This window comes from Chanos chanos, chromosome 9 (genome assembly GCF_902362185.1).
Source record: "Chanos chanos chromosome 9, fChaCha1.1, whole genome shotgun sequence".
Taxonomy (NCBI): Eukaryota; Metazoa; Chordata; class Actinopteri; order Gonorynchiformes; family Chanidae; genus Chanos; species Chanos chanos.
The window spans coordinates 5978131-5990325 of NC_044503.1; the positions used below are offsets into that span (position 1 = coordinate 5978131).

The 12195-nt window shown below is 41.5% G+C and overlaps 1 protein-coding gene across 6 annotated transcripts; it reads right to left on the minus strand.

The window, feature by feature from the left end:
- Window positions 1-3669: 3669 nt before the first annotated feature.
- Window positions 3670-8605, minus strand: nr2f6b (nuclear receptor subfamily 2, group F, member 6b). 6 transcript variants are annotated; one of them, XM_030784258.1, is made up of 5 exons: window positions 8083-8605; window positions 6609-6703; window positions 5451-5483; window positions 4914-5417; window positions 3670-4600 (listed from the first exon to the last, which is right to left on the minus strand). In XM_030784258.1, exons 1-5 carry the CDS (start codon window positions 8349-8351, stop codon window positions 4326-4328), a joined length of 1176 nt encoding a protein of 391 aa, XP_030640118.1. In that variant the 5' UTR covers window positions 8352-8605; the 3' UTR covers window positions 3670-4325. The 6 variants fall into 6 exon arrangements, with proteins under 6 accessions (XP_030640118.1, XP_030640119.1, XP_030640117.1 ...); XM_030784259.1 differs by having other exon boundaries at window positions 4914-5402; window positions 5451-5486; XM_030784257.1 differs by having other exon boundaries at window positions 5451-5486.
- Between the last annotated feature and the right edge of the window lie 3590 nt (window positions 8606-12195).

Here is a 12195-nt window from a genome sequence, read left to right on the forward strand (position 1 = left end):
ATATATATATATATATTTATATCTCAACAACTTAAAAGAGATAACTATTTCCCTGCCTACATGTGTCACAAGATGTTTAGCCATGTGAGCCTCATTTTGCTGTTAATTATGTGACCTTTTGTGTGATCTTAACCTAAAATAACTTGATTGCTTTGAAAACAAAGTTACAATGCTTGAAGATATCTCTTCATTGATCAGCTGCTTGTAATATTAGTGCTGATGTTTTTACTTGGGGATGCAGGTATTAATCAAGTGGGAATCACTGATTTAATCACTGACTGATTATGTTCTGAATGCTCTTATTGTATTTTAATCAGTGAGACCTGTTGTATTTTGTTATCACTTTTTACTGAAAACACTCTGCTCTCCTTTAGAAAAATCTTTGTTTTAAACTTAACCCATTTAGCACTTCAGGAGTCCCAAAACTAATAAATATCATACCCACAAAAACATACGAAACTTGTGCTGGTAAGCATACAAAACATCAACAGGGAAGATTTCAAAGCTTCACTGAAGAAATCCAACCGATGTGTACTGACAAACGTTTCTGATAAGACTGTTTGCCCTTTACCAACAAATGTGATGTTCCCGTAAGTGACTTGGAGGTTTGACAATTCCTATGCTGCAATCAATTTTAATAGTCAAACCTCTCTCCCTTGTTTTACAAGTGGTTCTCATTTTAACATTGTGGATTTCTACGGACTGTATCATTTGAAATTGCAGACTTCTCTGAGGGTGATCAAAATATTGCAAAATGCATTTTAGGGGGGGGGGGGGTATTGTCTTGTTGAGCCTGAATATTGTCTCTCCAACCACTTATCGACCTAGGAAGGGGGGTTGTTGACAGCAAAGCTTCAGACTGAAGTCAAGGGGAAAATGGCGATTCAGCTAAAACAAGCACTTTGGTTTAATTTCTTCTTGCAGTCACCCGTCAGCCGCGTCTATTTGACAGCTTTTCAAAAAATATTTCAAATGGTATTCAAAGAGCAATTGTCAAGTCAATACCTTCAAGACAGAATGACTTGTAAACATTTTTCAGAGTATTTAGGTATTTGTGAAATACTCTTGTACAGAGAAAAAAAAGGAAGGATTGTATATTGTGCAATGTTCCTTTTCAGCCTGGCTTTTCAGTTAAATTTGGCTCATCTAGTCTCACTCTCACAGTCACACCAACATTTTTCTCCCTGCACTTCTCTTATCTGCAGTGAAGGTGTGAGTCACTGTTCTGTTTATGTTCCCAGTGTGTTTTGTTTATGTTCTCGATTTTACTCGCCTCATTTGCTATGAAAAATCTGTTCTTGTGTGGTTCCACCTTGTGGTCAAAGCTTGAAATCAGCCAATGGAACTGACTAAATGCTGTGTTTATGTTATATTACACTTTATAGTGATCCCATATGATTCCATCTATCTGTCTAGCTAGCTAGATAACTCTTTTTCTATTTATCTATCTCTCTCTCTGTCTGACTGTCCATCCGTCTGACTGTCTTACATATCTAAATATTATGAACTTTTGAAATATATACATTAGACTTAGTTGTATATATGTATATGAGCCTTATTTGCATGACTGGGCAATAGATATGGGTCTAGACTGGCTTGGATACCAGCATGCTCCAGGCTGTGAAAACTCACAGGGAAAGATTTAGAACAGCTCACCTTGTGTAACCACATGTTGACACAATAGTAAACAACGTGCATTTTTTTAAACACAGTGCTGTATGTGCATTCTCAGGTGTATCATTCACTAGTGGATAGTCAGCATCTTTTGGTGGGCTGCAGTTCCACTGTGAGTTTGGACATTATGATTGACATCTGGGAAGACTATAGTCATGAATATCTGTGGTGAGAAAAAAAAAATGAAAGAAATAATGTAAGAATGTCGAGTGTAATGTAAGAACGATGAGCAAATGTGGAGAAATATTTGTCTCAAAGATGCAGAAAAAAGGCTGCGTCCCGTAGAAAATGACTCGGCCCGTTCTCGCTAAGCGTGATCCGCTTTCGTAAACCCCCGCGACCATCCACCCCGCTCAGACACGTGTAATAATGAGGGGAAAAAGGGAAGGGGGAAGTAGACTAGACATAATGGATCAGATGTTTCGTGGAGAAATAGACTCAGACTTCTGAAATGCGGTTCTGCACGACACTGCTCGTTACTGACCCCGTTCCCTCGCGTGATTCTTGTCGTTCTCCTTGTCGGCACGCTCGTCAGGATCGCTTTTTCCGTCCACAGGAAGTGCACCGGACCGGATGCGTTTTGCAAGCCTCTTTGCACCGCTCGCTCTTTCACCCCTTAGACGTTGCACAAAAAGGCGCACAAGTGTTTCCCTGTCTGAGACCTACAGACATTAAACTGACCCGCATCATCGGCCTGTATTGCACAAGACATAGCGGGCTAGTCACGCTGAGATTATTCTTACGTCTTGAAACGCCCTGTTTAGTCACGCCTTGAGGATTCGTCTCCCCAAGATCTGTGGTCACCTCAGTGTTGCTGGGTTACTTTTTTTTTTCTGTAGTGTAGCCTCGCCAGGTAGAAAGAGTTATTATAAAATGCAGTTCTGCAGGACTTTGATCCATATGTTCACCAGTATTCCACCAACCCGTTCTAATAATGGTGAACAGGTACATACCAAAACTGTGTGCTCTCATGTAGGTGATATGTTTACTATGCCCATCTTGTGCTTCTGATTGAACTCTGCGCCACCTGGTGGTTTTTTTTAAATACTGCATATATGAAAATAAGTGCTTGGTGTAGACAGGTGTGACCAATATAGCTCAAGGTATGAAGTTCCCACAGTTGAGTCAGTAGCTCTTTGAGTTGCAGCAGTAGTTTTTCAACTTAACTGCTTTCTGAGACAAATTTTAGATTCTGCCCAGCAAAATTAATAAATGAATTAACGAACCTGTGAAATAGTACAAAACATTCCACTTACCTTGTGACCAGCGATTTTAATGTCCGATATTTGCAGACATTTCCAGTGATATTTTAACTGAACCAATAAGCTAATACATTTTGACTGAAACGGGATTGCTTGAAAATATCTCCAAAACAACCACATGGCCGAGATTACGGTTAATGAGGCAACATGAGGGTGTCACACAAAACAAAGAGTATGGCAGATTTTCTACCTATGTAAGTACAAAGCTGTTATTCAAGAAACAACACTGCTGTAAGTGATACAATGGTCTACAACAACACATCAACATAAGTCTCAAGTCCACATTCCAACATGCAACACCTTCAGTATTTCTTAATAGAAGAAAATTTCAGATCCAAACAAATGGTGCCAGAGAGGAAAAACTAAGAGTGGGATACTGTGGAGAGACTGGTTGAGCCCGTGGACTGTTTGTGGTTTCGGAAGCGCATTGTTATGTTTTGGTGATGAAAACTGAGTGGAAGGACAATTTGCACAGCCAGGGCAACTTTACATTTCGAAGGGACGCTTTTTTCAGCGTCATCAGAAGAGAATATATGAACTCTTGCGTTAGTCATATACACCATTCCATCTTTATGTAATATGTCAGGTGAATCACAATTAAATTATAAGGTGTAAAACACAAGCACCCATGTCTTGTGCAACTTTCATGATGTTAGTTGTACAATTTAATGCGTGTGCTTTTGTGCAGATTACATGGGGGATATTTTGACATTGAACTTTAAAAAGCAATTGGTTTCAGTTCTTATGTCTTTATTAGTAGTATGCAAAAATATTTGGATCATTTCCACGGTCAGCCATATGACATAATTTACAGTTTGATGGACTTTTTGATGACATAAAAATACAAAGAAACTACTCCAATCATCTTTCCAGTTCAGGGCTGGCTTTGTTCCCCAGTTTTAATGAAGTAGTAAACCAGTCCATAGCAACACATTCATGACTATGTGCTGATAGAAACCTGTTCACTCTGACTCACAAATATTTCATTTTAAAGGTACCTTGAGCTATCCCATAGTTCCTTGCACAGCACAGTACCCATATTATTCTAGGCAATTAGAACAATGGCAGTCTTGCCAAGCGGCTATTGACAGAGATCTGTTTTTCCCATTAGCCAACATATAGTCTTATTGACTTAGCTGTTATTGGGCCTTGGTATTGTGCACATTTACTACACATGTGAGAAGATTTCAGGTACCTTGAAGCGAGATACGTGAAGAAATGTCATATTATATACCTTGCCGCGCTTGATCTATCCCCCTGACCACAAATCTGTGATAATGCAAAACAGAGAATATGACATTTAAAAAAAAAGGGATAGGTACACTCAGGGACTGGAGAGAAACGTAAATGACCTGGTTGAGGGACACATTGCCATAGAGACCGAAGTAGCTATTGGCCGGGCACATACGGCCAGCTTATCGAGCTGCCAGACAGCTGCATGTCCCGGATCAGCGTTTCGATGGGCGTCTTGCCAACCAACCGCATGAAGAAGAGCTGTGAGATAAGTGAGGCGGGCACCGCCCTCAGGGCCGGTAACCGTAGCAACAGGCGTCCAAAGCGCTGGGGTTGGCTGGGGTACTGCATTCGCTCGTACTCGGTGAGAGCCACCTGGGCCTTTTCCTGCAGGCTCTCCACGTGCGCCGGGTCAGTCAACCCGCAGGCATCTGAGGGAAACACGGAGAAATGAGCAAGACTTTCAGTTTCAGAAAAACCACAGAGGATAAATATAACAAGGCTGAGCAGACGGAGTGAGAATCACCAAATGCCTTTAAAAAGAGCGACCTGCTCTTATCACAGCTACATTAACAAGTTCAGCGCAGTTGGGTCTTTGTTATCTACTTTCACTCGCTGTGTTTTCAAATTCCAAGATTGACCCACATTATGCAATCTGAACTGTCTAATGCTGTTGTGTTTTCTCCACAAAATCCTCCAAACTTTTGGAAAGTAGCCTCGTGTTCATTCTCTGAGCATGATTACCTGGAGAGAACAACGCGATGGCCTTCAGGCAGCTGTACTCGGCCGAATCCACCTGCAGTCTCGTCAGTTTATCCACCTGGTCCTGGAAGACCCGCACCTGATCCATGAAGGACACCACGCATTCGGCAGACATGGGGGAGGCGTGGAAACCGGCGGCGGCCAGCAGGGGGGCGGTATGCAGGGGCAAGGCGGACTGAGCCGCGTTCAGGATGAACAGTTCGCTCCAGCTGAGCCGCAGGAGCGCCACTTGCTCCGACACGGGCAGGTCCGGGAAGTAAGGAATGTTCCGGGCCCACTCGATGGTGCTGAAGAGAAGCCGCGCCGCCAGCTCGCAGATGTTATCGATGCCCATCACCGGATTGCTGCCACCCTGTAGCTGCTGCTGGTTGTACTGGGGAGGGTAACGACTACTGGGGTAAGGTTCGGCCCTGAGTAACTGGGAGATGAGCTCGGACACGGGCTGACCGTTAAAAAAATCCCCCACCATGCCTGTTCCTCCAGGACCTCCACCCCCGGACAGAGAGGTAGGACTGATACCTGAGTGGGAAGGGGGAACACGCCCACGCTGGACTGCTAGATGGAGGAAAGAGATGGAGATGGATCTGAGACAGACTCCTCTGTTTGATATTCTAACATTTCAAAGAAGTGGTTCATTTTTCCACCATCAGCTGAAAACTACCCTGTCGACTGGGATTTGATGCATTTCACTGGTTGTGATCAAATTTCAAGTTTTTAACAATAAGCATGTTTAGATGAAAACAACAGGAGCTAATGAAACCATTGTTTGACCAGTCCCTGTTGTTTTTCGGATACATGGACCCCAGCATTGTCATTTTTAAATCCAGTTATCACAGCCAATGAAATGAGTCAATTTCCCATTGACGGTGTAAGATAAGAACAGAACAGAGAAAACAATGTAAACATCCGTGAATCTGTCTCTTAATCTGATTCCACATGTCAGTGTTAGTGTTTTATCTGCAGTCTAACTTTATTCAGTATTTTGTGAAGTCATCAGTCTGGAATAAAACTACATGCATTAAGACAAATACTGAATTTAATGCACCTCTTTAAAATCAGATTTTTATACTCATTCGAGGACTGAATTGAGTTTCCCTCTCAGCCAGCATGATGATAACATTTTACTTTTTTTTTTTTTTTTTTTTTAGTGATCCATAATTGCCAGGTTTCTCAGTGAACCTGCTGAGGATAGATGAAGATTTCCTGCACCGGATGACAGCGTTTGATGGGGGGATATCGTCTCCTCAGTAAACTGCTTATGAGGACACCATCTACTGTTAACAGATCACAGTCCTGGCTTTCCTACGAACATTAATCTCCTAACCTGATATCACTGAGGATTCCAGCTGTTTGTGAATTAGGTGCAATTTGCAATTTGGACTTGGAAGAGGGAAATGCACCCAGCACAGAATAAAAAGGGTTTTTGGTACAGAGGTGCAAGAGCATGATTTTGGAGCATTTAATTAAAAAAAAAACTTGCTTAACTTTGAAATTTAGTGCAACACATGTCACATTAGTACATTAACCAGGTCTAAACAACGTGACACCTTGTCCAAAGACATGCATGTATTCACAAAGAATTTTAAACATTGTGGTAAAATATAAACCAGAGGTCAACCAGGCAGGTTGTCTTGTTAGAGAATCAAATGATATAAACAGGTATGATGGACTAACTACCTTCCTTTCTCATGCCAACTCGGAAACATTTCTTCAGTCGACAGTATTGGCATTGATTGCGGTGATGCTGGTCGATCTGGCATTCTCGATTGGATCTGCAATCACACACACACACACACACAAAAAGAGAGAGAGATTCAAATTTCTGTGACCAAATTGCAAGCCAATTAGAAAATTACAGATGACAGACCACACGTACACACATACACTGTGCCATATGTGTGCGATAAAAAAACAGTATCCCAATGGCCAAAGTTTGAATACAGATTTCACACTCTCCTTCCTCTAGCCATGTTATGTGCTTATTGAACTTAGACTCTTAACTGTGCGTCGTATTACATTCATATGACTCTCTAAAAATCATTACTCTGTAAAACAAACTCTCTAATGACTGCCTATCGTGAAATAAACATTAAAATCCGTTGTTAACTCATCATTCCACTCCCAAAAATGTACAAGACATGTTGTTATTATTGTAACCCCGTGTCAAACAGCCTCTTTGTAGTTTGGAGGGGAGCAAAAGATTAATCATATTGTTTTCACATATTAATAATTGGTTAATGATGTGTTATCGTTAAAAGCAGTACCCACGCTTTTAATTTAAAATGAAGGCTCCATGTTCCCACCATATCTCCATTATGTTAACAGTACTAATTACCCAGCATGCATCACTGCATGTCGTTGTCATTGACTGACAGTCGCTGTTCAGAAACAAGAATCCAAGTGTAGAGTGGAGCTTTACAGCTGAATCTGCCCTAAGCACCTCCAGAGTTGCCCCTGTGCTAGGGTATGGTTGGCCTTTGTGTGTTTCTCCAACCCAATGAATCGACCACTTTAATGACTGCCCCAGGGAGTAGGGTATGTTTGTAGAGTAACCGTATAACTGCCCTTAGTCAATAATTATCCAACGCAACCTTGAAAAACAATGGGAATACTTCAGACTAGCTTACAAACTACCATTTCAACACAGCTATGACTATGACTCCATGAAGAATACTTGAAAAAAAAAAACATACATAAATGTAATGTAAATAGCATTTAAAGATATAAAAGTTCAGAAAGCTACTAAATTGTGTTTATAATCATCAACGACAAGAATCATCAAAAGAAGATGTATTTGGCATAAACTGTTTAAAACAAAATGCTGTGGGTCGCAAGTTATTTAAAACATTGTCTCTGTTTGACCTTGGAAGTCTTTGTCTCGGACAACATTAATACATTTGTAATGTGTAAAGGTAATGTGTAAAAATAAAGGTAATGTGTAAAGAAAATGTGTGAAAATACATTATGCAAAGGTGTGTGATCACATGCATTCATAGCTTACTAAGTAAGCGTTGTCATGGTGTAAAAATCATTATTAAATAAATGCTATGCACACAAGCATCGATTTAAACTGAAATTTTTTTTGGTTTTTTTTTGGTAAGGAATTGTTCGATCTCTGAGGATGCGCTAACGTTTCTGTCATTTCTCTCACCTGCACGTATAATTGAGGTTACGACGGACGCTCCTCTTAAAGAAGCTTTTGCAGCCTTCGCAGGTGAAGACACCATAATGTTTCCCACTGGACTTGTCTCCACACACCACACAGTCAACCACACAAGCCCTGTCCTCCTCTCCGCCTTCCACATCACTGGCTCCAGCCTGGGGGGACCCGTCCCCGTCCTCCCCCTGATGATAACCCTTCTCTCCGAGCCCGTTTGTGCCCCCGTTGGGGTTTCCCCATCCCCCGCCCACCATGGCCATCACACTCCAACAAGATGAAGATATTCCCTCACAGCGAATCTATTATTCAATATAGGTTCCAACTTCAGTATTAAGATGAGTGAGTAGATGGTAAATGGGTACAGCAAGCACAATGTTGACGTGAGCTGAGCCACCACTGAGACAAGTTGTCTTCCCTGGTCACCTTGAATTGACCTGGATGTAGATGTGTCCAAAAAACAGTCCACTCTGTTAAAGATCTGTTTTTGTCTTTCTCTCCCCCCCCCCTCCTCCTCCTCCTCCTCCTCCTCCTCTGTTGCTTTCTCTCTTCTTTTCCCTTATGACCTCAGCTCAAGTTTATGTCATGAAGCTGTTCAGAGTTCACGGTAGTAAAAAAAAAAAAAAAAAAAAAAATGCAGTCTGTCCTTCTCACAGGAAATAATAAATTACACACAAACACTTCAAGAGAAAAGACACCCTCTTCTCATGACTCTCACACAGGGTGAAACAAATCCTCTCTCTCAAAACTCAAAACAGACAGAAATGCCTCGGCCCTATTGCACTGTTTTACAACTAACAGGAATTTAAAAACACAGGGTCAGTTTTTAAAAAGCAGGAAATAGGAAACTTTGCCTCTGTACTGATCAGAAAACTAGTCAAACCAGTCTGCGCTCTTCTTACACAGTATTATCTATCAAACAAACAGAAGTCTATTAAGCCGTCATTTATTCACATAACAATTCAAATGAAATGTAGGCTTTAAAGGAAGAATAAGAGATAGATTAAACTAATATCAAGAACTTACTGAAAGGTACACAACCTAGAAATGTCTTCATGTGACTTTTTTTTTAATGTTTTAAAGACCCTTCTTTTTTGTAGAAAGCGCCAACAATCTTTTGCCTTTGCATGAAAGCAGGTATTGTTGGTACCCGAAGCTTAATGTTGTTATCTGCTGAAACAGTCTCCAGAAACAAAATAAATCCAGAGGTTTTGAGAATGAGCAGGGAAGGGGAGAGAAAGAGAGAGAGAGAGAGAGAGAGAGAGAGGATGCTTTGCTTGGCCGAAATTCACGCACACAACAGTTCCCTCAGCGGTTCGTTTACACTCCCTTTAAAGAGTCAAAGTTCAAGGAAGTTGCCTCTATCCTTGACTTGTTGTGAAACACGCTCCACGTATCCACAACCACGTTAGCTTCAGTCTCAAAGTGAAGGACAGAATACAAGTCTGAGAAACAGAAAGCAGCTCCTGTTGGCCATGAAAGATGAGGAATTAAAGCCCAGTGAGTGTCCCCTTTCTGAGTCTGTCCCTCCCTTGTTTTGTCAGTACTTGCCCGTCCAGTAGTAACGACTCGAGGCCTAAGCTCCAACGCATGCCCAAGAATCAGTCTCGATCAGTTGCAGCTTTCTTGGTTTTTTCGCCTTTTTTTTTTTCCCCCCTTCTCTTCGGACCACAACAAATATACGTCAGACAAGCCAGCCACAAGTTAGCATAGACCACAAACAAACTCCACAATGTGGTGAGTGGCTAAAAAAGCCTTCTCTGTTTCTCCCACTCTCCCGCTGCACTCTCTCTCTCTCTCTCTCTCTCTCTCTCTCTCTCTCTCTCTCTCTCTCTCTCTGTCTCTGTGCATGCTCAGAGTGTAGGAGAGTGAGCGTGTGTCTGTGTGCTCAGGGATTTGACACTGCTATTCAAGCCCTGTGGTTGCCATGGCGCTCCCTACCATATATGGACATTGGAGTCAAAGAGCAGTGAGTGGGCTGCTGAGCCGCAGTGAAGGGCTAACATTCAGAAGGAATGTGCTGCTGCTTCGGCCACGTTAAGCCCTGACCCCAGACCTGCCTCCCAGCACACACACACACACGCACACACACACACACACACACACACACACACACACTTACTTACTTAACCCTTGAATTGCCAATCCACTCTAACACGCACTAGAGCAGCCAGTCTTTGCACACAGCAACAATCGCTTTACTCCTGTCAGATAAACACTTACCACTCATTGAATTTTTGCTCTCATCACAAGATTTAAATAACTCTGCATTTCAGCGCATTAAAGTTTCAGGTATAAATTTTAGGGTAAGATGGTGAAGGTAGTAACTTATTTCGTATGTTGTACTAAATGTGCAGAGGGTGTGCACGAGTCTGTTTAATCAAATGAAAATAATAATTATTTCTTATTGTTTTTATATCAGTGGGGTGTCTCATATTTACCCATTATGCTACCAACTATTTTTTCTCCTACCCAGCCAAACCCTTAGCTCTTTCTTTTTGTTAAAAGATCTTGGTGATGAGTTAAAAACGTAATGATTGCATATCATAAATGTCTAAGACAATTCATCTGTTATCTTTTCCTGTGGTATGCGTAGGCCCTCTCCCTATTTTGTTTACTTTCCCTCCTTTTGTGTGTGTGTGTGTGTGTGTGTGTTTGTGTGTGTGTGTGTGTGTTAGGGGTCGGGCTGTTGCTCTTTGAACTGCAGATCAGGAATGTGGCTTCTCTCTGCATGAAGCCTGGTGAGTTTGGATTTGTGCAGTCTTGCATTCTAACCCAGCATGTTTGGGAGAGGGCTACAGAATTTAACAACCTCAAGCAGACACTGGGTTAGTTACGCAATACAGCCAAGCAGTGAAGGTAAATTACTGAACTGAGATCAATTCTACAAGCTCTTTTTTTTTTTTTTAAAGTGCACATTCAGTACCGTGCAAACAGAGAGTAAAGGGTGTCTCTTTTCTCTGTTCCAGATCAGTCACTGAAATCTGGGAATGCCCATTCATTTTTCTCTTCCTTTGTTTTTACTATTATTTCTTTTTTTTTTTTTTTGACTAAGGAACAATACGCACGGTTCATGAACCACAGATCCAGCACTGTTGGCTCAGGTGTGAAAGGGTTTTTTAAGTTTTTAATCGCTTCATAGGCTTAAACCCTTGTGGCTAAACACATGTCTTTAACCTCAGTGGACCAGCCAGTGTGGCCTTTGATCTGAATGAGGGCACATTCTGTTCAGTCTGGAGGGGCTGTGACCTTAAAAAAGAACGGCTGAGAACGACAGAGAATAAACATCTCCATGCAACTGATCAAATACAAACATCTGCTAGGATGGATGGATGTGGTAATCAATATTACCCTTCCTGCCTTAGAGAACAGCGTTTGTTTTCGATGGGAACTCGCACTTGGATGTTTGTTATGCAAATGACACACTTTGATTGCGGAACAGAAATATCGAGCATTGAGTCAAAGATGCTTTTCTACTGTTGTAATCTTGCATGCAGAGACACCAAAGACTTTATAAAGACATTATTTTGTCATTTAAATATCGTCGTAAAGTTTTAAATAAGAGAATTGTATTAAAAACAATATGTATATATGTAAGACTGTAGAAGCTGAGTTTGTGTGCTTGACATCATGCTGATGAAGAATGACAAAGACAGTGTTTCAGTTCTAAAAGACTGTGTTATTCATACATCAACACAAAATGCCATGTTACAACAATATACTTGACTAAGACAACTCGCAAAACAAATCATTTTCAGTAGTTAATGATGAGAATTACGTTCGCCGGGAAACAAATCGCTTAAGAGAAACTAATCACACAGGCGACATTTTCTTTTATCAGAGCCGTTTGAGATCCCTGTTATCGATGACACAAACTGTTTTACATTTGCTACAGTCAGAGAGACTGTGCCCGGGGTTACCTGAGGCCAGACAATTAGGCTCTTAGCTCAAGACGTCTCATCGGATAAATGCAATACCACCCTGCTTACCACAGAGAACAGCCCCTCCTTCTTCCGCTTCCCTCTTGGCCTTTACTTTTAATGTTCTTATTCTGGTAATCCATCTCTCGCAAGCTAAGGCTCTAAATGGTTTCAGAGAAGTTCGCTG